Raw genomic sequence first — 25661 nt, forward strand, 5'->3', positions numbered from 1 at the left:
GCATTTTTTGCGAGGGAGAAGACAAAGTTCATTTCTCATTTATAAAACTCCTCATTTATAATCAAGATGATAGAGAATGGAATACTAGCCAGACAGATGGTAAGTATGATACATGCATATATGTGACATTCAGAAGTCTTCTCTACTTTGAAAAGAACTTAGATACCTTTAGCTGGTGGAGCGGCCACTTTCCGTGAAACCGGAACAGGAACTTTCTCTTCTGGCACAGTCTTCTTGGGCACTGCTGGCATTTTCAAAATTTTTGTTTGTATTAAAAGATTTTGAATTAGTCACAAACATTATCAGATGACAAAACACAAAAGCAGAGACCTGACAATTCTTTAACTCAAATATGGAAACGACAGCAAACAACAACAAAACAGTTTGTGCTATACAATTATATGTAATAAATATAAATCACCATTCAGATAAAAATGCTTTCTTATGTAGCTCTGAAAAATTATATACCTCTTTTGGGTGGAGCCTCATCTTTTTTAGGAACTGCAACTTTTTCTTCTGTGATAATTTTTCTGTGCACTTGAGTCACTTTGAAAGAATAAGAATACTTAATTGTAACATCTGATGTGAAGACACGTGGAATTTTTTGTACTTCATCTGATTTTGTGTAAAAGAAAATGCTTAGGAAACTTCAACAACAAAAGCAAGACATCACAGAAGAGTGTACTTCAAACCCATAGAGCAAACAAAGCAAACAGTCAGAAGAAAGGAGAGATGCAAAGAGAGATCACAGATACAAGCAAATAAGAACTTCTTTATGTAAAACACCCGAATACAAATACTGCAAGACAAACAAGAAAATGTTTCATGACATTATTCTCTATTTACCTTTGGTTGATGGTGGTTCTTCAACAGCTATCTCAAAAGTGGGCACTTCTTCTGGACGTTCTTAAAAAAGATTGTGCAACTTTAGAAAATGGGTTTGACCTCACCAACAGGCATAACAAAAACATATAAATGTTTCCAGCAAGACACAATCCACAGTCCATATTGTAGACAAACAGACATAAGTACATGCTTAACGTTGAAGAAATTTGGTATGTAAGATTTATTTATCAACATGCATGCATGTCAAAGAAGGAATGTAGGAATATATTTATTTATTTATTTTTACAAGTGGTCCAAATCACAGATATACCTCTTGATAGTGGAGCCTCCACTTTCTTAGGAACAGGGACGGGTACTTTCTCTTTTGGAGCTGCTTTTTTATGAACTTCAGGCACTTTAAAAATATAAGTAAGATGCGAAGATCAGAAAGAATAAGCTGTAATGTTTGTAATTATCTACTACATTACTTTTTGTCACTTTTTTAAATAGTAGCAATTTACTGAGTTATTTTTCATAGTAGAAGATGGAATTTCAGACAATCATTCATCATTGAAAGCAGACACTACCTATGACAGCATAAAAACACAGTTTGATAAACATTATCCCCTTTAAGAAGCACGTATAACATCATCCAAATGAGGAACTGCTTTATACCTTTAGCTGCTGGAGCTTCCTTCAGAGCAGCTGGAATTTCTGGTTCAGGGGCAACTCTCCTAGGCTTCTCAGGCACTTTAAGAGATTATAACACACAGTTTTACAAAGAAGAATAGTATCACTTTAGCATACACACATTTCCTTAATGTAAAAACCCACAAATGTACAGAAACACATAGTGGCAACACACACTCAGAATAATGACGGCAAGAACACTGAGACAGAAACAACCAGTGTTTTTAAATGAAAAGAATGTATACCTTTAGCAGGTGGGGCTTCCTTTCTTTTAGGCACAGTTACCTTCTCTTCTATATAGTAAGACTCTTCTTCAGTCACTTAAAAATAGTAAAATAAAAATACTTGAATTTCAGTATTTGACATCTATTACTGTCTTTACAGCACTGGTATGTAACAAAATATTTGTAAGACAAGAGTAAGCAGTGAGAATTACTAAAAGACATCTCCAGTGTCTTTTAAAATCTAGATTTTTACCCTCCTGCTCCTTCTGAAGCCAACAGAACAAGTCCAAGCAACTTAAGACTTATCTTGTATTTCTGTGAATTTGAAAATCTGGCATACAAAGTGCCAGAACTCTCCATTCCTGTGTCTGTTAGTACACTACTATCAGGACTTGTCCACTTCAAGAAAGCTTCATTAATTCATTGGATAAAGTTATCCCTTGTAAATACTTTACATGGTGTTGCTTTTGAAGAAAATTGAGACAATCAGTGTACATTACTGTTCTTCACAGAATTATTTTAACACAGATAAACTCTAAGGTAGAAACAATTTTATCAGTTTACTGTGAAATGGTATAAGAAACTGAAATACATCATGAGATTCTGAAGGGTCTTTACTTCATCCAAGAAACATAGTGAAAGAGTAATTTTCAACAGAGAGCAATTGTAAAAAAAATAAAACAAAAATAAAATATCAAAGAGACACCTCATTTTCACTGTATCAAGGCAAGAGTAATTACACTTCTCAAAAACAAGACAAATTGAAGACAGTATTACAGTTTATGAAATATGAAACTTAAGGCATCTTTGTGCAGTAGTAAAATTTCCTTTTAAATAGAGTAGATCTTTATGCTATTTTTGATACAAAACAAAACTATTTTTGTTGTTGTCTAGTATTCTTGAATTGTGATCATACCTTCAGAAACTTCCTCTCTGTGAATAGAAACAGATACTTCCTCTGTTTCTTCTTCAGACCATTCTTCAACTATTGGTTCTTTAAAGAAAATAATTAGTTTTATTATTTCTGGTGGATGGATGGTTCAATGGATGGACAAGATGAAGATCAGCTCTTAAAAGTTCTGTATAACAACATGCATATTGTATAGAAAGTGCTGTGCACACATTTATGATCTGCACTAAGTGACCCATGTATCATATTGTGTACTGCTGTCTCTCTCAAATATTTTTCACAGGTCAAATGTCAGTCCATCAGAATGCCTCAACTCCCCAGGCCTCCCCCTCACAACAGCTGATGTGTGGAAAGAATTAGATGTTGTTACTTGATCTAGCTACATGAAAGTAAGAAGGATACAAGATAAGGGTAGGTCATGAATTGAAAGGAAAGCTTGTCATATCTGTCTACAAATATGACTCAATCAGGGAAAACATCAGCTTGTTCAGGAGTAAAAGACTGATTAGCAGGGGAGAAAAATTAACAGAATATCAGTATATATGAGTATACATTAGCATGTTCGTATTTTAAATAGATAACTTCCATATCTTCCTGTAAAGCCCATTTGTATTTTTAATAGAACATATAAATTATGTTGACAAGCAAATGATTAATGGCATATGGAAAGTCAAAATGTTGATTTCATCTATCTTGAAAAAGACCAAGTTAGAACAACCAATCCCAGACTCTTTTGAGTATGAGAATCTGAACTAAAAGAGTTCTTGTGGAGAACATAATACTGCTACCAGCAAGGCCGCAGAGAGCAAAGTAGGGAGTGCAAGAAATGGATAGCTGTGGTCCTAAGTGCTGATATCTAACCTCAACACTACACATCTATACATCTCATGAAAGTTTGATGGTAAGATTAGTAGTAGTATTCCCATACATTTCATGGGATGTTAAGTGGCATTCAGAGGGTATTGACTAACTAGAAGTCTATAAAATATTCCTACAGAAAACTCTTTCAAAATAACTAACACAAAATTCTTGCATATTTTGATCTTGGTCTTAGAGGAAGAGACTTCTAGAAGAAGCACAGGTTTCTCATTGGCATTTGTTAACAATCTACCTTCAGGTGACGGGATTTCTTCCGGAACAGCAATAGATATTCTTTCTTCTGTAATAAGCATTCTTTCTTCAAAAGTTGCTCTCTTCTGCACTTCAGGTACTTTGAAAGATAATAATATTAAATGGATGATTTTCTAATGTCAGTGTGAAAGCCACCTTCCAAAATGCAAATAACTAAGTTTCCAAAGAATTGCTTAAGGGTCTTGAACAAATTACACAACAAAGATTCAACACTTAACGTTCGTATTTTTGTAAGTAATGTACGACACACAAAAAATTATCCATTGTTTTACTGTCACTAAATCAGTACTGAGGAATTCATAAAGGAAGCACAAATCAGTGACAAGACAGAACATACACACAGAAACTAAGAAACAGTATTTTATTTATTCTACTGGAAGCATACCTTTAGCTGGAGGAGCCTCAACTTTTTTAGGAACAGCAGGAGGTACCTTTTCTTTAGGGACAGGTTTCTTAGGAACTGCAGGCACTTTTAAAAAAAAAAAAGCATTTAATTTTAGGATCTAGAAAGTGCAAAACTTTCAAAAGCAACACAAAACAGAAATGTATTGTTCAAAAAGAAGATTACACAGACACTTTGTTTACAAAGCACAACTGTCTAAACTGGGGGAAATGTTTATGTTCTGAAGACTACACGACCATACCTTTTGCAGGTGGAGCCTCTTCTATTTTAGGAATCTGAGGCAATTTTTCTTCAGGTACTGGTTTCTTAGGTACTTCTGGTGCTTCAAAGATATTAATTAAACAATATTAAATAAAATTACAAGTGTCTCAAGACTACATCTAAAGCACAATTATCAACAAAACTGACACAAAATACATGTAACTAGTATTACTGAATCACAACAGAACCCAGGTTCACCTAACAATAAAGAACAAAATTAGACAAACAAAATGCTTAAGATATTTGATTTAAGTATACCTTTAGGTGGTGGAGCTGCTTCTCTTTTTGGAACAGCAACTTTTTTCTCTGGGGGAGCTCTTTTGGGCTCCTCTGGCACTTAAAAAACATGAAACAAAACAATTGAATTCCGTATTTCAAAGATCTATTTGAGAATTTTACGAACGCATCCACACATAAGAATATCAGGGCACGTCAAATATCACATAAATATTACATTTAACATAGAGCAATATAAGACTAACATACAGTTGAAAAAAATGTTTATCTATTCAGTCACTGGAAGCCTCTGAAGTGCTTTAAGACTGATTTCTTAACTTGAGAGAGCTATTTGAGTATGTTACCTGGCCTTAAAAGGTGTTACACGTGCACAAACAATTATACATTAAAAAGAAAAAAAAAAGAAAAAAAAAAAGCCTGACAAATATACTTACATAGAAACTAAAACCCACACACACACACAAAAAAAAACAGTAAAAAAAAAAAAAAAAAAGATATTTAAGAGGTACACTCCAGCACTAAATGTACCTTTGACAGGTGGAGGTTCTGCTTTGGGAACTGGAACGTGTACCTTTTCTTCAGGTGGAGGTTTTTTAGGCACTTCAGGCACTTTAAAGACATTAAGATGTTTTTAAAGAATCTTGTCAATGCTTTGGAATTGTCATAGATGAGAATAGACATACAACACACATATACTACATGTACTTATATTTAAAATTGAGTAGTAGCTGGAACAAAACAACTGTACAGGACAGGTTAAAATTCAGTTTCAAAGATTCTGTACCTTTTACTGGGGGAGGCACCTCCTTCTTAGCAACAGCAACTCTCTTTTCTGGAACAGGTTTCTTAGGGACCTCAGGCACTTGAAAAGCATTTCCAAAGAGAGAGAACTTTAGTTTTCACAACACTTATTCAGATTTCAAGATTGCTTTATAGCACACAATGTCTGGGCAAGTAGTTAAACACTGCAGCACAATACATTGTACAATCCTTTGGACATAGTGAAGACTATTTAGGAAAGACACTAAAATGCAACATAAAATTCCAATATCAACATTTATGTGCTGTCATTTTTTGTGGCACTCTAGAAGAAAAAATATCCTACACTCTTATCTGCAAAAAACACACAGTCAAAGCAAACACAAGAAACAAACACAAGATTGTTAGGAAAGAGAAGAGCCAACACTGAGACACAGTCAAGCACTGTAAACCAAGACACAGCACAAGGCAAAGAAAGGAGATAAGGCAAAATGAAAGGCACATAGATAGCAGATTCATGAAAACATTCAAGACAGCTTACAAAAATATACTGAAAGATAGTAGGATTTTTTTTTTTTTTTTTTTAAACTTGGATAGAAGAAGTACCTTTAGCAGGTGGAGCTTCTTTTGGGACAGGAACAGGCTTTCTTTCTTCTGGGACATGCCTCTTTGTTATCTCAGGCACTTTAAAAAAATATGTGGTGAACATTTAGAAGATGGAAAGAGAGTACATTGCTGTAGGCTGTTTTCAACATGCTGTGTAAGCAAACACTGCATGTCAAAAAATATGCTGCTTTTTTTTCAGACAGGAAATTCTCAAAATTTTCCAAAAAAATCAAAGATTTAATTAAATAAGTGATTAAGAAGTAGACTTGGAAATGTAGTAGGAGATGATGTTTGAGGGTAGAACCATCAGATCTGAGCTCTGACATGCTGTTCTTTGATATAGAGTGGTAAAGACAAATAACATGAAATTAAAAAAAAAAAATTAGGCAGATGATGCAAAGATTTAATTCACCTTCAACATGATGAGTCTCCAGTTCTTCAGAAATGACCTCTTGTTCTTCCTCCTCTTCAACTTCCTTATGTGCTGCAACAGGAATTTGAAAGATATTAAATACGGAGATGTAAAATCCTAATGTCTGTAATAAACTGAAATACTTCTAAGATATTATATGTGTCCAGTACACAAAAGTTCAATGACAACATATGCTAATGTCATCCAGAAAATCAATTGAATGTGCAGATCTCACAGTGAGTTTTGATTAAGATTCAAATTGTTTAAAAAATCTTAAATATTGATTAGTATCTCATTCTTAAGCAATCTACCTTCAATTGGGTAAACAGCTTCAAAGAATCTTTCTTCAACTGTTTTCTCATGCTCTGTTGGCTCTTCAAAGAGAAGCATTTAAATAATGTTTAGAAAAAATAGCTTAGATGTTAACATCTGTTAATCTAAAGAAAACTGAGGCTACATAGAACAATGAACAAAAAGAAGCAAGGCATGTCAAAACATAAATATGTCTAAATATGTAATTCGAAACAGAAAAATTGATTTAAAGAAAAAATAGCAATACAGAAAGTACTGGGTTTTTTTTGGGGGGGGGTGGTTTTTTTTTTTTTAATTACTATTTGTTTTTTAATTTGGTTTTACAACTTTTTTTTGTTTGTTTTTTTTACATACCTGTGACATAAGAGTACTCTTCTTCTCTGTGGACAGAAACCGACATCTTTTCTTCTGAAATAGTCCATCTTTCTACTGTCGGTACTTTAAAGATAGGATTTTGTTTTAGTATTTTATATTATAGATCCACAGCAGTGGTAGAGAGCATCTGAATTTTTATGAAATCTTATCTGTATTGTATGCTAAAATCTTTGAACATATTTAGACAGTCAGTAATGACATTCTAAAATACTGAACACAGAACAAGAACAGATGTAAAATTTACTTTGTTAGAAACTAAAGATACAGATATTCTTAACAACAGAATTTAAAACAAATTCATGGTCAGATTTCTACAATTAGTGTATCACAATGATTTCAAAGGATTTCTTCAAGGAAGTGTTAGGGCACTGAGACATTGTCATGTAAGCATGTGCCAACAGGCAGAACAGGTAAAGAGAAAACTAAATCAAAGAATAATATCCGACAGACTATTTAAATATGAATTACAAAGACAGCCACAAACATGAGAAAAAATTTGTGACAGGCAAAATCATGGTAAACATACATTTTACACAATGAAAGTAGTCACAGCATGATCAGTACAACAGATCCAGGTACATGCACAGTTCTATATGTCCACAAGAGACACAAGAATTCACAGGGTACTGGAAATATTGTAAAGTACAATTGAAAGCTGTTGATCTTTACCTTCCTTTTTCATAACTTTTTCCTCGACGATCATTGGTGTAGGTTTTGCTGATGGGATTTTCTTGGTAACTGTTAGCATTAAATTTAGTTAATCAGACATATATTTAGAAAAGAGATTAAAACAAATCTACAGCTTTTTAGGAATAATGTTGGAAACACAACAAACATAATCTAGCTCAGCAGCTAAGCCAGGCTCTTCAGAACCACGCAAGCGAGAAAAAGAAAGTGTTTGCTTTTTCAATTTGCTGCCTTCTAAAGGGGCTGGGTAACTTCTGTAGTACACAGAAGGTCATTATCCTGACATATTTTGAATTCTAGCCAACAATTTCCTGCTGCAGAATGGTAAATGCTATATGAGAAGAACTGGTTACCAAGTGAATAAAGATGCATCTTAATTACAAACTTGTAACTAAGGCATCCTGATAGGCAAGTCAAGGTGGAAATCTGAGGAAGACGGAGATTTCACATCTTGAGCTTAGAGTGAAACACTTTTTGTCACTTGATGCAATTATACACTTCCTGTTTTAAAGCATCTGTTGTCAACATCTAAATTTCCTATTTTCACCTAAAAAGCTTTTTGTCTTCCTTTTACAAAATGCTGCAGAAGCCATTATTATGGCTATTTTAAAGGCTGACAAATTAGTCGGATCCATGTGAAATGGATCAGTAGAATTGTAGAATTACTCAGGTTGAAAAAGACCTTAAAGATCATCATGTCCAATCACAGCCTAACCATACTACCATAACTCTAAGAACCCTCCGCTAAATGATGTCCCTGAGTACCACATCCAAACCATTTTTAAACACATCCAGGGATGGTGACTCAACCATCTCCCTGGGGAGTCTACTCCAGTGCTTAACAACCCCTTCTGTGAAGAAGTTTTTCCTGACCTAAACCTCCCCTGGCACAACTTGAGGCCATTTCCCCTTGTCCTGTCACCTGTTGCCAGTGAGAAGAGACCAACCCCACTCTCACTGCAATCACCTTTCAGGTACCAAGCCTTTCACAGACCTTCTTGCCCTTCTTTGGACCTAGTCCAGCACTTCCATGTCTTTCTATACTGAGGTGCCCAAAACTGAACACAATACTCGAGATAAGGCCTCACCAATGCCGAGTACAGGGGCAGGATTACTTCTTTAATCCTTTTCACCACACTATTCCTGATACAAGCCAGGCTGCCATTGGCCTTGGCCACCTGGACACACTGCTGGCTCATATTCAGCCGACTGTCCAGCAGTACACCAAAATCCCTTTCCATCAGGCAGCTTTCCAGCTACTCCTCCCCAAACCTGTAGTGTTGCCTGGGTTGTTGTGACCAAACAAGCACATGTGTATTAGCTAAGTAACAATAGTTGCTATTTTCACATAAAGGCAACATTAAGTTAATTAAGCAGTAGTTACCCTCAGCCTTTTTGAGTTTTTCCTCTGCAACCCTCTGAGTGGTAATCTCGACTTTTTCATCAACAGGTTTCTTGACAACTGTAAGCAATACAAATATACTCATTATTTGTGTCACCTCGCAAATTATTTTTCAGACATAAAATAGGTAGAACTAACTTTTTCCTGTTTAAGATATGAGTATCCAATGCATTATTCGGCACACTGTTCACTACCATTGAACAATGGTGAGAAAGGTACTCATGCAATAGGAAATATGGCCCACCTTCCCCTGAGACATATGCATTGATCTATGCGAACAGTTTTCAGAACTACAGCTTTCACTGGCTTAAAAACATCATGTAGGTCCAAGGCTAATATATGGTAAGGGGAAAAGATTATTGAAGCATAGCTTGATTTTACTAGCAGTTCTGGTTTTGCTTCAATCATTTTGTCATATTCTCTCTCTGCAGGAAAATCTGAGGTGAGAGAACAGAAGGGTTGCCATAGCCCATGGTCATGTCTCTGTTCAACATGAAGATCATTCTCTCCTATTCAAGGAAATGTGAATAGCCATTGCAATACAGCTTGAAGGAGCAGCATGAGAGAGGTAAATATGAACACTGCTGTTAATTTTGCAAGAATGACATACCTTTATGAACTGTAACTTCTTTCTTTTCTTTCTTTTCAGCTGTAATAGCTGGTGGCTTTCGCTCAGGCACAGGTTTCTTAGGAACTTCCACCACTTTAAAAATAGAAACATTTTCTAATGATGAAAATTATATTTTCTAAAGTCTCACAGAAGTAACTAATTATGTCATTATAAGATTATCAGTTGAAACAAACACACAGTTTTGAAAATTGAACTGTTGCAGTACATTTTTTTTTGCTCATTTCCATGTTTTTCCATTAAAATCACATTCTGGTCATAGAGGCATACTACAGCTGAAGCCTACAAGGAATTGCAAAATTATCCCACCATTAGCATAAAAAAATTGATGTTTGAAAAATTAATCTAAATCAAGTTTATCTAGAATGTGTGAATGTGTGAAAATGATAGCAGAAATATCCTAAACAACTAAAAATAAAACAAATTACAAATTCATATTAGATTTTAAAGATGGCTCAATCTGCAAAGTTTGCTGGTAATCCTATAATAGTGTATCATTTTCCATTTGCATTTACATCTTGCCATACCAGGGTCCTTAAATTATATTATATTATACTAGTTACAATTTGGCAGTATGTTTGGATTCAAGTGGTAAAACAATTGTAATTCTTTTATACCTTCTTCATGAATTATTTGTTTTTCTTCATAAGCCACCTCTCTTTTCTCATAAGTTTCTTCCCATTCTTCTTCCCCTTCATCATAACCTTCTTCCTTGAAATAATAATCATGATCTACTCCATAGTCTTCTTCCCATTCTTCATAAACTTCTTTGGGCTTTTCATATATTTCCATTTTTTCTTCATGAATCCCTTCTCTCCTTGCCATAGATGTTATTTTGACCTCTTTGGGCTTCTCTGGCAGTATTTCAGGAACTTAAAAACAAAACAAAACAACCATATTATCATCATAGCCTGGAATCTGCAAAGTGTACTGGATGTTCACAGTTAGTGAAATTAGTTCTTCCTTGCAGACAGTGTTATGTGAGGTTTTTTAATAAGATCTGTAAGATTTAACATAAGCACTGAAATCAAAGAGATGTCTTTTCCAGAAATAATGTTACTATTTTTAAGAGAGTATTTGTTGTGGGTTTTTTGTTTGTTTGTTTGTTTGTTTTTCAAGTTACCTTCAGGTGGTGGGATTTCCGTGGGACCCTTTTTAACCACCTTTTTCGGGACTTTCTTTAGTGGGACTTTCTTTTCTGCTTAAAATATATATATATGAAAATTTATGTTAAAACAAAAGAATACATAATTAAACACATGTACACTATCTAGTTACTTTAAGAACTCTTACCTGGCTTTTTCTCCTCTGGTGGTGGAATGAGGGGCAGAAGAATAGGAATGGGGGCAGCTTCTGAAAAAAAATATATATATTTAGAATGAGTATGGTGTTGAATTCTAATTGAAGAAAAATCTTATTGCATTTGAAAAATGATATATATATATATTTTTTACTGTAATTGCAGAATAAGAGCAAAATTGGTGCTCACTCTGATAGTTCACTGCAGCTGGAACAATGTGTTTTGAGTGGAAATCTGTAGTCGGCCTTTATTTGCATACTGACACTTGGCAGCTTTATTTCCTAGCATCATTCCCCTTTCCTTGCTGATAGTAACTCATCGAGATATAAAATATTTTCCTTCCTGCTGTATCTCAAAGCATTTACCAAATTATCATGGAAATGAAACAAAAAATGAACTTCTAGGTCCATACTGAACTACTGAATCTAGCAGAAACATATGTAATACTTGTTGTCTGTAGTCCACTAACAGATTCTGGGGAGCTGAGGGAGCTCCGATCTGTTTATACAGCTTCAAAATAATCTTTGTCTTTCATTTTCTATTAATATTGTTTTACTTTTTTTTAAAAAAAAAAAAAAAAAAAAACACTCCTATTTATGGCTTTCACCTTCCACAATGGAAAACGAGTCTACCCAAGCAAAGGCTTGCTCTTACCATATTTTTAAAGAGGGGATTAACCAGATCCTATCAAGACCTTATCTATGATCTTCCTTTGAGGTTCTTACTGCCTTGCTGTTTTAATACTGACATAAAAGAGAACTACAGATCAAGTCTGGTTTGTTATTTTACCTTCAGCTGGTTTTTGTGGTGGAACTGCTACCTTGGCATCAGGAACATCTAGAAAATAAAAACATTTAACTGTGTAAAAAAAATAGATATCTGAATTTGCTGCTCCCAAGACTAGCTCGTGCTGTTTCATTTTTTCTTGTTCTAGCACACAGTTACCTTGGCCCTCAAGCATAAGCAACCCAATGTATAGAAAACTACTTGAATTAATCTTTCTATCTGGCCAGACTTTACATTTTATTTCTACATACTGCTCACCTCATTCTGGAGTAGGCTATTCCTTCAGAACATTCAGAAAGGAAGATCATTATACATCATACAGATTATTGCTATCTACTTTGCTTCCTTGGCTAATTATTTTTCAGCTGTGATGAGAACATTGATTATATTCATTTGTATCTCTTCATTTCTGTATTCCTCAGTCATTTAAATAAACTCATTTGTTCTAGAGAATGCAGCTTCCCATACCACACAAAATAAGACTTCAGACATGATGATAATCAGTGATTTCAAAATTACCACAGTAGTAATCGCCATAGTGTATAAGAATAAATAGTTCCTCATGTATACAAGTAAGGAATATTTTTTCAGAGTGTAGGTTTGACTTACTACAACCATGAAAAAAGGATAAAGCAATGCATTCTATCTATGACAGATAATAGACATGATCTTGTGCTAATCTTGTGCAAGATCTTTACCTGGAGGCTTCAACTCCAGTTTGATTTCTGCAAAAGAAAAAGAAATTTCTTTCAGAATTATTTGCTCAAAAATCATGTTTTAAACTTACAAATTTGCAGACGCTATGATCACAAATTTGTTTTAAAAATCGGCTAACCTTTGGTTACCAGATAGAGCTCTGCAGTGCTTCTTGCTTCTCCCCTTGGTTCAAGACGAGCAATTACAGAATATACACCTGCAACAGCCAAGAATTTTGTATTTATATGACTTTATAATTAAAAGAACAGACAACAAAATCAGATAAAGTGGCATCAGTCCAAATATTCCATGAATTTTTACCTTCATCTTCTGCAGTAACATTGTGAATAGTCATATAATGACAACGACCTTCACTTCTGAAGCTGTACTTCGGGCTTTCTCTCAGTTCAGTAGGGCCCTTGTACCATGTCACAACTGCATCATCAAAGGACACTTCACATTCAAAGGTAGCAGACTGATGTTCGCTTACTACAATGTTCTGTATGCTCTTTGTGAACTGAATTGGTTCAGCTGTTTTAGAAACAAAAATAAGTTATTGTCTACCATTCAGGCCATTTAGCTTTCATGACAATAACTACATTATAGTAAGGTATAATAACAAATAAGAAACAAGAGTTTCCATCTACTGTGAAGTTTTCTACATAAGAATGAAGATTAGAAGATGTAAGAATATAAATATAATAAGATTGCTGTAGATAAATTATACAAGAGAAGTCATAAGGGAACTAAAGAGAAGGTAAAGAATAATTAAGAAAAAGAGGAAATCCGAGGAAAAAGAGGAAAATACGAGAGATCAGAAAAAAAGAAAATACAAGAAAATAGGACTGATGATTTCTGATCAAGAGGTCATTACTAATGATGACTTAGTTAAAAATATTAAATTACACAAATATTATCACACATGGTTCAAAGACAAAGAAAAGCAAAACTTCTTGTATGATCATTTTCAAGTTTGAGGATATTTCTTTAAGAAATCCCTTTTATTTTCATCTTTTCTGTTAATGGAATATCCATCAACTGTTTATCACTACTGTAATGAAGAAATTCTATATCTGTTTACAAACCTTCAATGGCCAGATCAGCAGTTGTTTCTAGATTGTCAAGCTTGCAGGTATACTGTCCCTGGTCTTCTGTTCTAACATCCTTGATGATGAGTTTGTGTACTTTGTCGGAGACTTGTGTTGAATATCTCCCTCCTATCTTAATTGGCCTTCCATTTCTATACCACTGAGACTTGGCATTTGGGATAGAAAACTGACAAGACAGCGTGCATGTGTTTCCTTCCTTGAAAGTAGTGTCATGAAGATGCCGTTCAACTGCAGGCTCTATTAGCATGTTAAAACATACATTTTAGCAGACATCACACAGTAGAATAAATAAAGTAAAAGCTACTTCAAATACACACTTCAAAATATACTTACCAATCACAGTTAGTCTAGCACTGGCAATGTGTGGTCCACACACTATTCTGTAATTTCCTTGATCTTCAAGTTGGCAGTTCTTGATTTTCAGTATGTGGCGATCACCTTCAATTTTAATTTCGTATTTGTCACTGGAGTCCAGTTTCTGAGTTCCCTTGTACCATGAAAGCTTAATTTCTGGATAGTTAATTTTAATCTCACATTCAAAGATAGCATCTTCATCTGTTAAGACTGTTTGATTTTCAATGTCTCTGATTAGAGTAACAGGCTGAAAAAAATATTAGTTTAAATTAGTTTCATCTTTCTTGTTATGGGTTTGAATATTTCATGAATCAGGCCAAAAATCTTACCTCTGTTTGTGTGAGCCGTTGCTGAATAAATGCTACAAGTTCTTCAAACTCCTGGTCCTCTTTCTGAGCCTTTTCTGTGAGCTCAATTTCCTGTAATAAGACAAAATGTATGTAATGATTAGATACTAAATGCCAAGTTGGCATGTTTATCCAACACAGAATTAGTTCTTACATCAAATTTGATGTAACCATACTGTAACTAGCCTATCTTCCCATCTTAAAAATAGCAGCCACATGGTCAAGACAGAACATAGTTGGCCAGAAGCGCCATTCCTTCTTCTTCAGTTTGAGCATGCAGGAAATTGAGAACTATCAGTAAAAGATCTGAACAGATTCCAGAAAAGCCTGTACAGAAAGTACAGGTCACCAGGTCTGTTTACAAGAACTTTGTTACTCCTAACAAAAACAACGCCATAGTGGCAATATATCTTACCAATCTATGGCTTTCTTCCTCTTTGGTTTGCTTTAGTAACTCAAAAGCTTGCAGGAGGCCACGGAAATCTGTAATTCCATACATACGAGCATATTTCTCGTATTCTTTGGGATCAACATTTTTGAGAAGTTCCAAGATATCGATAGTTTGCTCTTCATCTTCCTTCTTTTTTGTTGGAATTCTATTCAAACCAATGACAAACATAAACTTAATGATTGAACTTTCCTAGAAAGACGTCCACTGAAAAAAATCCATCAACTTAGAACTGCTACATACAGCATAACCCTTTAGTGTAACCTAGTCAGGTGCTTCTATTTTCAGTACACAATTATACATGTATAATAAACATTAAAATATTGTATCTTGATCTGAGTCTTATAATCAAAAAGTTCTGTGTTGATGGCAAAGTAGTTTATACAAATTGTGTGTGTACCTTTTCAGTTTTCCTCTGACATCCTCTTCAACAACTTCTTGCTTCCTTTCTTCAACTTGCAGGTTGACACTCCTCTCAATTTCACCATGTTGGTTAAAAGCTACACATTTGTACATGCCAGAATCTGTTTTTGTTGTGTCCTTTATTTCCAGTTTGGCTTCATCTCCTCTCTGCTGGATTATAATTCGACCACCCTGGTTGAGTTGCCTCCATTTTCCCTTCATCCATTTAACATTTGGAATTGGGTCTCCTCCAACTTTTGCAATAAATGTTGCAACAGTCTCTGCAGAAAGATGCAAATGAGGAGGCTAAGTTTTTTCTAGGTGTTTCTATGACAGCAGGACATGATCTCAAGCATAAGATATAGGCAAATAGAAAACTGTAATTTTAGAAAGAATTCTTACTTTCCATGACTTTGATACTCTGAGGCTCTGATACAAAATAAAGTTTTCCTTCTATGTCTGCCTTCTTAGCTGCCGGTGCAGCTGCTGCTTTTTCTGGGGAAACAAACAAACAAACAAACAAACAAACAAGATTTACAGAATCACAGAATAGATTAGGTTGAAAGGAACCTGCAGAAGACTAAAGCTGATTGCCCAGAGCTTTCTAGATGAAACTGAACATTAAGGGCCACTTTGTGCTCTTCAATAACTTCAGTTGTGTCATTCATATTTTCACAGATGCAAATTCATAGATGTATACGCAAATAAGAAGCTTCATTTTCTAAAATGAGTCAGTTTTTAATGAAGTATTTTCTGTCTACTTCTGGACATTTTATTCTGAGTTGTTTGCATTTTTTAAACAGTGATCTGTTGATTTTTTTTTTCTTTTGAGTAGTTCGTATCTTTCCTGCTACCCACATAGTGACAAACAAACTGCTTCTACATGTTACTGGATCTTCATGACTTGAATGCATTTGTAAGACAGGACACTACATGGAAGGTCTCATGTTAGGCAATATTTACTGCTAGTTATAATTTCAGAATACACTGAAGCTTTAACAGCTTTGAAGCAACTAACCTCTAAGGCGACATTATGAATCAAATTCCTTTTGTACTTTCTTTTAATAAACAGTGCTATTACAAAAAACATGCAGAGATGAACGTAATTTTAACTAACTTAGCTTTTCTTTTTGTTAAATTCTGTGTTTAGGATTAGGAACTAAATTCTTAATCTTTTCAGTGAGGATATTTTACTGGTTTGACACTGGTCTCACAGTTTATGTTGCTATTTATATGTAAATTATTTTTCAATATACCATCTCCCCAGATTGCATAGTTTTGCAAAGAACTAAAAGATACTAATTGTTTCCTGTTAGAATATTAGTATCTTTGTTCCACACAAAACAAAGCAGGATGGAGTTTTATTTTAAATTTCCATTGCGTGCTTTGATCTTGCCTTTAACTGTACCTTTAACTGTCACTTTAGATCTGCAAGTATCAGTGCCAGCCACGTTTGAAGCTTTGCACACATATTCTCCTGAATCAGACTTGGTAACTGCAGCAAGTTCCAGAAGAGCTACTCCGTTAGCAAAGCTGAAGCTGCATCTTTCTGAAGCTCTTATTTCTCTTCCTGCCTTCAGCCACTGAATCCGGATTGGCTCTGATCCTCGGACATGGCAGCTGAGCTGCAGGGTATCACCTTCCTCTGGTGCTGCTGGCTGAAGAGGATGATCAAAAACTGGAGGCTTTTTTGGTTCTGAAAGGTGAAAATGCTTCAGTGAATTCTCCAAGAAGGAAAGTATGTTTAAGAGTGCAGGAGAAAAAGAGATACATGTGATTCTTAAGAAAGAAAATGGCAAGGAATGAGCAAGAATAAGAAGTCTAAGAATACCAATCATAGTTTTAGAAAATACAATTACTATCTAGACAGTATGCTTTGAATGCAAACATGCAATGAGTGCTTTACATAACACATTTTCTGCACACAATAAGGATATTCACATGCAAAAGATAGTAGAATTAATGTACTGCTATTAGTCGGTAAACCACATAGGCACTGGTAGAGAAACAAATATAGAATCTCCTGCAGTAGCATTAGGACAATGTGCCATGCTGCTCAAGCTTACTTGTAAGTGCATAGAAAAATTGTTATTCTTAAAAAAAAAGAAAAAGAAAACGAAAAAAAAGAAAGAATGATTAAAGATTCAACCAAAATATCATGTTAAAGATTTCAATGTTTACTTTGGATGTCATAGTAAGTAGTGAATAAGTAAAGAAGCCACACCCGCTGAAGAACGGTTTGATTTCACCCAAATTGAAAGATTCCTTGATATTGTGGTTCAAATCAGTTTTATCTTGTCCATCTCAGTACAAACTATTGATGTTAAGGTAAGCAAAAACATATAAGCACATGCAATTAATTTATTAGCTGTACAAGTTTATAAGATAGAAGCAGTATATCTGCAGCTAACATACAGAAAAAAGTAAGAAGAAAAGAAAAACATGATTTCAACTAACCTCTGATAACAACAGAGGATGTACACAACACACTTCCTGCTTCATTGGACACCTTGCAGGTATATAAACCAGCATCTGATTGCCCTACGCTCTTGATATGCAAAAGCAAGGTATTGTTTTTGAATGATATTTCACAGTGAGGACTTGAATGAACTTCCTGATTGTTTTTATACCAAGAAACAGTGAGAGGTTGAGAACCAGCAACACGGCCCTCAAGTTTAAGTTCGTTCCCTTCCGTTTCTTCTACTGCTTCAGACAGTTTCCTAGTAAAAGTAGGTGGAGTTTTTCGTTCTGTAAAAAAAGAACATATGCATCAAACCTGAAATGAATAAATATAAATAAATTATTTCAAGAAAAAAAATAACATTGCAGAATCAATATTTGCTCTCATTTAAATAGGGCTGTTTTTTAGTGAGAGTAAGCCAAGATCAGCAGCAAGTGTCTTCATCATATGTTTACTGTTAGTTGATTTTCCTATGTGCATAAAAGCAACAACAAAAAAACCCACATCTTTTACATTGATCTAAGGCAACTACACAAGATTTTTGTTGAGTTATCAAGAAAGAAATAATCCAAAGACAATAAAGAAATTAGTTTGAAGAAAATATTATTTCTTTCCTTTTCCCATTGTTGTTCATGACCCTTCCAAACTCCCTCCAAAGACTCATGTGTACTTCCAGGTAGATGTTTTTGAGGTGTATCACAAAAGTTAGGCTTTACGTTTTTTCTCAAACTTGTCCTGCAGCAATTAGACTAACTTTCTTTTCAATTAAAAGAAAAATGTACACACAGTGTATTATTTATTCAGTACCTTTAACATTCAGTTGTGCTGTACAAGAATCCTTTCCAACTTCATTGCTAGCATAGCACGTATACTTTCCAGAGTCTCCCCTGTCAACTCTCAAGATGGTCAAATGGGCTATGTTTTCTACATAACTGATCTGATAGTTTCCTCCTGTTCTTATTTCCTGGTTATCTTTAGCCCAGGTGACTCTAATAGGCTGTGTTCCAGAAATGTGACACTCAAAGTCAGCACTTTCTCCAATAATACCATCCACAGGTGTAATAGGGGTATCAAAGAACGGAGGAGTCTTCCCCTCTGAAGAGTGAAGGAAATAAAAAAGTGTCATATTAACATCTCAATTTACTATTGTAAACTACTGTAATACTATTATTTTTACAATATTAAATATACATATAAAGTAAAAGTGAGTTTTAAGATATTTCCATTCAATAATTCACAGCCCACAGACCTGTAAGGACAAGTTTGCCACTAGAAGAAGCAGTTCCAATAGCATTCCTCGCTGTGCAGGTATATTGCCCCATAAGGCTCTTGTCAGTCTTCAGAATGTGCAGAGTTGCTACATTATCTATGAAGGATGTGTGAACATTGTAGTCTTCTTTTACACGCACATTGTCTTTAAACCAAGATACTTCAATAGGTTCTGAACCAGCAATGCCACAATCAAATGTAACCGGCAAGCCAACAGTTTCATGAACATCTCTTAATTTTCTTGTAAAAGAAGGAGGAAGTTTACGCTCTGTAAGAAAACATGTATTGTATGGTGAGTGCTTTCAGAAGCTATGCACCTTCTGCAGTGCTCACCAGTAACCACTGTTTAAGTGATTCATAAAATGCATTTCTGCTAATAACTTATTAAAAATTTCATCCACCATATCATTTAATTTGGGAGCCGATGTTTAAATACCACAGTACATCTGGTTGTAGGAAAATATACAACAATTCAGCCCTTAGCTACCCTCAGTGAGCCTATTTAACACCTAGGACTGTCAGGAAGAAACCATCAGAAAAATTTCCTAAATGTGTAATGAAGATGTAGAAGAAATCTACAGAAGAAATGGGATCAGTGAGAGATGAATTTCAATTTGCTTTAATGAAAGACCTTACTTAATAGAAGACAGGGTATCTTACCGGCCAGGAAAGAGCAGAGCTTTTAAAAATAAAAAAGTAATCTTAGTTTTTGAAAGAGCAAATATACTTAAGAAATGTAGGCAATTTTCCTAATTTTTAGAAAGAATTATTCACCTTGAACGGTAAGCAAAGAAGATGAAGTAGCCTCCCCAACAGTGTTTTCTACTTTGCAGATGTACTCCCCACTGTCACCACTGTCCACTTGGCTGAAGACCAGAGTGGCAACTTGGTTCTTAAAGTGCATTTTCACAGTAGCTGTTCCTCTGAGCTTTGTATCCCCTTTGTACCATGACACAATCATTTCTGGTGTTCCAGCAACCTGGCACTGTAAGGACGCAGAATCCCCAACAGTCACCTGCACTGGCTCCAGAGGTGTAATGAAGTAAGGTGGTTCTGAAGAACAAACACATGGTATTAGCACAAGAAAGGAAAAAAAAAAAAAAAAAGGTATGGCACAGTGACTACTAGCAGTTGAAATAACAGCTGATAAAATGATAATGGCTTGATGACGCACCTAGTATTGTAATTGCACCGTGACAATTATCTTGTCCAGAGTCATTTTCAATATGGCAAGAATACTGCCCCTGATCTTCTAGTTTGCTATTAGGGATTTCCAGTATGGCAGAAGTTTCTGTTGTGGTGATGCTACACTTTTCAGAGTGTTTTAATATTACTCCATTTTTCTTCCAAGTCACTGAAATTGGTGGAGTACCCGTATATGTGCATTCCAAGATTAAATTTTTTCCTTTCTCTACACTTAAATCATTCACCTTCATCACAAACTTTGCTGGTTCTATAACAAACAATAAGAAGAAAATAAATTAAGTAAATCCATATTATTTCTATGAAGAAGTGTAAGAAACAGTAGTCTGCACAAACCTTTGACAAAAAGATGTGTTGTGCAAGAAATCTTCCCTGCCTCATTAGAGACCTGGCAGGTGTAGTCTCCACTCTGAAGTGGCTGTACATCAAATAGCTCCAATTCTGCAACAGAGTCTTGCAAGGTAATGTTGCATTTGTGTCCTGGTGCTAGCTCAACGCTACCTCTAAACCATTTAACTTCCAATGGAGGGGAGCCTCTTACGATACTTGTAAATGTGATGTTTGCTCCAGATAGAACATTAAATGGTTCAGGTTTCTTCACGAAAGATGGTGGTTCTAAGTATACAAATAAAACAGACAAAGAAGTAGTACATTTGATCTTCTGATGAAGAGCGTGTAACAAAAGAATTAAGACTTTTTGTAAACAAATAAATGTCATCTGATAGATACTGACCTCTAACAGTCAAAAATGTGCTGCATTCATCAGATCCAGCCACATTAGTAGCTGTACATGAGTAAGTTCCCATATCAGATTCCTGAAGCCCATTAACTTTCAGAGAACAAGTATTGTCCGTAAGGGTAGCCTGATATTTGTCTCCACTGGTAATCTCCTGTCCATCATGAAACCAGGAAACAAGAATGGGCGGTGACCCGTAAACTTTGCACTCCAGAACAGCAGAAGAACCCAGCTGACCATATGTTTCTTTCAGTTTTCTTGTGAAAGAAGGTGGTATAATACGATCTGTATTTGTTTTAAAAAAAAATAATAAAATCAATGAAAAATTATTGTACAGAAGCTTAAAAGATAGAATGTTCTCTATGTATCATAAAATCAGTCAGATTTCTTTTGCTGTACATACATTACCAATCTACTCCTGCATGCCTATGTCAATGAGAAGTAGAGAGTTGATGATTAAGGATATGCTGGAGATTTTATTCACACACTTTTAAAGGGCAGGTGGGTTTTTTTGTTTGTTTGTTTTTAAGTATTTTTTATACTAAACAATATTGCACCAGTTGTCTGAAATAAGACACTTGGATTAAAGCTGAAGAAATCAAATCCTTGCAGCAGTTCCTGCCCCTAAGATGTTAGGTAGGCATCTATCCCTGATGCTTGTCATAGTCATGTGCAAAGAACTGAAAGATATACAAGCAGTGAGTCCCCCAGACTGTCAGTCATAAGAAACAGTATGCTATATAAAGGTATTGTAAAAACTTTTGATCAGATATGACTCAGAAAGAGTAGACAACTAACCTGAAACTTGCACTGAAGCAGTGCAGCTGCTTTTACCAACACTGTTTTTCACCTCAAAAGTATATTCTCCACTATCTTCTAGTCCTGCATTGAGGATCTTAAGCCCAGATACTTTGTTGAAGAAACTGATTTTATATTTATGGTCAGTAGACAATTCATTTCCATCCTTAAACCATCTAGCAGTAAGCTCTGGAGTGCCATCTACTGTGCATTCCAGAGTACAAGAGTCTCCAGCTGTAACTTTCATTGGGCCAGGCTTCTCTACAATGACTGCAGGTTCTGCAACGAGATGTAAGTCACAACATTTTTAAAAACAACAATCCAAGAGTTATTAGTACTGTAAAAATGGAAATTTTTAAGCATTAGGTTTTTTTGTTGTTGTTGTTTTTGTTATCCCATGCTACCCACCGAGCACTGTTAGTTTGGCAAAGCATTCCTGAAATCCGGCATCATTTTTTATCTGACAGATGTATTTCCCAGCATTGGTTGGTTCTGCATTTCCAATCTTCAGAGATGCAACGTTTTCTGAATAAGAAATCCAAAGATTTTCACTTTCTCTAATGATCTCCCCTTTGTCTTTTAACCACAGAACAGAAATGGGCTGTGCTCCTTCAACTGCAGCTTGTAGTTCAATTGTCTCCCCAACCACAACAGTGACATCACTCAGCTTCTTCACAAAGGTTGGTGGTGCTATTTAAGAGAAGATTGTAAAAATCACAATCCAGAAAAGGAAAAGTAGGACAGAAACAGGAACAATGACATTCCAAGAAGGTGCCAATCTGTATACAAACCTCTCAGTGTTACAGAGCCAATGCAGGAGTCACTTCCCACATCATTTACAGCTTTACAGTGATATTCACCAACATCTGCAGTATCCACATTGAGAATGTGAATGCTAGCAAGGTAGTTCTCAGACATGACCTTGTACTTCTTGCCGCTCCGAATTTCTCGCTTGTCTTTATACCATGAAATCTGGAATGGAGGTGTGCCCTGAAGCTCACATTCCAGATGAACATCAGACCCTTTCAAGGTCTGGACTGGATGAGGCTTCTTGGTAAAAGCAGGGGGTGCTGAAACAAAGGAGTTAAAATTTGTGTTATTTGAGCAGAGGTCATTAAAGAGGGGAGAGTATTCAAGTAGTCAAACTGATACTGATCAAAAAAGGCAAACGATAAATAAAAGAGATCTCCCACAGCGTAACAAAGGTCTCAAGCAGGCAAGAGACTTGCATCTTTTCCAACAGGTTTTGTCCTGTCTGACTAAAGAAAGTGAGATTTAACAGTTTTTCCACACAGGAGTACTCATACAGACAGAACAGCATGGGGAAGAGCTTGGATTCTCACCTTTCACTTTCAGTGAGGTGCTGGTGCTAGCACTACCAGCTGGGTTCTGGGCTTCACAACTGTAGTCACCAGTGTCTTCAACACTGAGGTTGTGCATTTCAAGGACTGCCACCGAATCCACAAAGGACATGCTATATTTTTCACTTGGATGGATCTCAATTTCTCCTTTGTACCAGGTGACTTTAATTTCGGGAGATCCACCTACTTTGCATTCATACCTAGTGGAATCATGTTGTTTCACAAGTCTCGAAGAGTCTAGTTTCTTAATAAACCTTGGTGGTTCTGGAAAGCCAAAAATGGGAGATGATGCTTTAAACTGCACTGATTCTTTGAATAAGCAGGTAAATATTTAACAGAAAATATAAACTTTGGGGACTTATGCAAACATTCTAATTTTGTAATTTCTGTGTTTATTGTTATTATTATTATTAATTCAAGTTTGTCCAATTTTTAGGTTAGGTAGCAAACAAGTTCTCTGTTGGCATTTCAGTTAGTTTCTCCTTATTTTACTTTCCCATTCTACTTCTCTTTCTATGCATCCAGTTTAGATCAGCTGATGTGTGGTTTTCTTTAGTAATATCCTCTTGCAATACGTGGACAATAAGAATGACTGTAGAACTGCAAGAATTCAAACTATTCAGATAAGAATTATTAAGAGAACTTATGCTGAGTATTATAGCAACTGCTTTATAACCCCTAATAGGTCATTAAGAACTGATAGAGTCAATAAATATACCAGAGTTAAAACCCTTCACACATTCATTGCAAAACCAAACATAAAGGTGCATAAAAGGAAGAAAAGTCAAGGAGCTTAGGCACCACAAATAAAAGATGTTCAAAACAGTCATGCTGGGAAGAATTATGAGATGGCTGCTATTACTGAAATTGGTTATAAAGATCCTGTGACTGCACAGTAAACTAGATAGTTATATTCTTTTCTGTTGGGAGAGAAAGGTGCAGATGTTTGCTGTTTTAGATCAAAAGTAACACACGGATGATTCAGAATCACAAGACTCTGAATACGCCTGGATCAAAGATAGATGTAGTAGAATCATGAGGTGGTAATGTGGGTGAAACCAATGGATCTTTCTACAGTTAAGTGCCTGTCTGTGCATCTGTCTGCAAAGTGTAGGAAGAATATCTGTTTTATTCTGGCTTCCTTTAACTTGTGAGATGTTTACAGAAGATCCTATGTTGTTAGTAACAAAACTTCCTTAGAGTTTCTAAAAATAGAGATGATATCTTGTTAACACAAGAACTCTTGAAATCTCAGTAATTTACTATCAGTTTTCATGTTGATAAACAAATGACTACCTGTCTACATACTAACAGTTGCTGGCCAGTCACACACTGACTCAATTTCTTTCCAAAAATGATAATATAGTTTAGTAAAGCACATACTTAAAATGTTAGGTAGTTTCTAATAAAGTTATTAAAGCTACAGATTTAGAATACTGGATTTTAAATTTGGGAAATTTAATTAAAAAAACTGGGAGATGCTGAAAGTCAGTTGGACACAAGATCTTGATTCTAGAAACAAGACTATATATATCATAAAGATGAGAAGCAACTTCCCAAATTTAAAAAAAAAAAAAAAAAGGTAAACCAATTCATACATAAAATTACACTTCCAAGTACTGAAGGAATTTTATGACAAATTATGAGAAGAAACTGTACAAATTCTAAAGAATGGAAGTAATGATAAGATTAAAAAACATAAAAGGATCAATTCACAATTTTGTGAATAAAGAATTGAAGAGTAAGAGAATTAATAAGGTTAGTCAAGATCCTTCTATGAAGAGTAACTTCAGTCAAAAGAACATTTAGTAGTGTTATCATTCACAATAAGCAGAATTGTGATTCTGGTGGAAGCAAGCTAGAAATCTTCAAAAGAGATTTCTTTCTTTAAAAAGAGATTTCTTCAAATAAGATTTCCTGCTACAGTATTTCAGTAACTTTTGTAGGGCAAAAAACATAAGAACAGAATCTCTATTTGCCACTGAATCCACAGGTAATGCAATTTGTCACAGTCCTCATACACCCAGAGAGAAAAATCTGTATGGAAAAAATATTCTCCAGATCTATCTTTTGACATGTATTTATTACAAAATCTTACTAGTGGTGGTTCAGCTTCTTCTGTTATTTGTCTCAGACTAGAAGCTACAGTATTTACTCTTGAAATGTTTGCATGCATGTGTGTTGTTTTGTTGTTTTTTTTTTCACCTCAAAGCTTACAAAGAGGAAGAAAAGAATGCCCCTGAAACAACAGGGACATAGAAAGTCATGTATAATTTAAGTAGCTGATTTTATGTTTGTCCTTTCATAAAATCAACAGGAATAAGATATCCGGAACAGCTATAAATGTATCCAAGGTTCCCACCTACATTAAGGAAATTACAGTAAGATACAAGTGCCACTTATACAGGGCCAATTTTAAAATTAGATCTTCAAAAATCATAAGATCCAAACACTTGGAGAAGTGTGTGGAGAAGTGTTGGCAGAATGATTGTTTTGTCACCAAGTCTGCCCCTAGATTCTCAATTTTTC

At 35.1% G+C, this 25661-nt stretch overlaps 1 protein-coding gene across 1 annotated transcript in view; it reads right to left on the reverse strand.

Annotated features, from left to right (window-relative positions):
- Positions 1-25661, reverse strand: part of LOC116234048 (titin) — a 240281-nt gene that overhangs the window by 139861 nt on the left and 74759 nt on the right. Inside the window, exons 83-111 of the mRNA XM_090144101.1 lie at positions 23115-23396; positions 22563-22841; positions 22180-22461; positions 21772-22050; positions 20971-21258; positions 20574-20852; positions 20209-20487; positions 19809-20087; positions 19015-19302; positions 18573-18860; positions 17762-18052; positions 16713-17000; positions 15707-15799; positions 15303-15585; positions 14870-15050; positions 14437-14526; positions 14087-14354; positions 13730-13990; positions 12966-13175; positions 12784-12861; positions 12647-12673; positions 11952-11999; positions 11156-11212; positions 10986-11063; positions 10480-10734; positions 9845-9937; positions 9217-9294; positions 7815-7883; positions 6459-6530 (exon numbers count right to left, since the gene is read on the reverse strand). Of these exons, the coding sequence (XP_090000227.1) occupies positions 6459-6530; positions 7815-7883; positions 9217-9294; positions 9845-9937; positions 10480-10734; positions 10986-11063; positions 11156-11212; positions 11952-11999; positions 12647-12673; positions 12784-12861; positions 12966-13175; positions 13730-13990; positions 14087-14354; positions 14437-14526; positions 14870-15050; positions 15303-15585; positions 15707-15799; positions 16713-17000; positions 17762-18052; positions 18573-18860; positions 19015-19302; positions 19809-20087; positions 20209-20487; positions 20574-20852; positions 20971-21258; positions 21772-22050; positions 22180-22461; positions 22563-22841; positions 23115-23396 (5643 nt within the window). The remainder of the gene's footprint in view (positions 1-6458; positions 6531-7814; positions 7884-9216; positions 9295-9844; positions 9938-10479; positions 10735-10985; positions 11064-11155; positions 11213-11951; positions 12000-12646; positions 12674-12783; positions 12862-12965; positions 13176-13729; positions 13991-14086; positions 14355-14436; positions 14527-14869; positions 15051-15302; positions 15586-15706; positions 15800-16712; positions 17001-17761; positions 18053-18572; positions 18861-19014; positions 19303-19808; positions 20088-20208; positions 20488-20573; positions 20853-20970; positions 21259-21771; positions 22051-22179; positions 22462-22562; positions 22842-23114; positions 23397-25661) is intronic.

Source organism: Phasianus colchicus, chromosome 7 (genome assembly GCF_987193195.1).
Source record: "Phasianus colchicus chromosome 7, bPhaCol1.hap1.1, whole genome shotgun sequence".
Lineage (NCBI taxonomy): Eukaryota > Metazoa > Chordata > Aves > Galliformes > Phasianidae > Phasianus > Phasianus colchicus.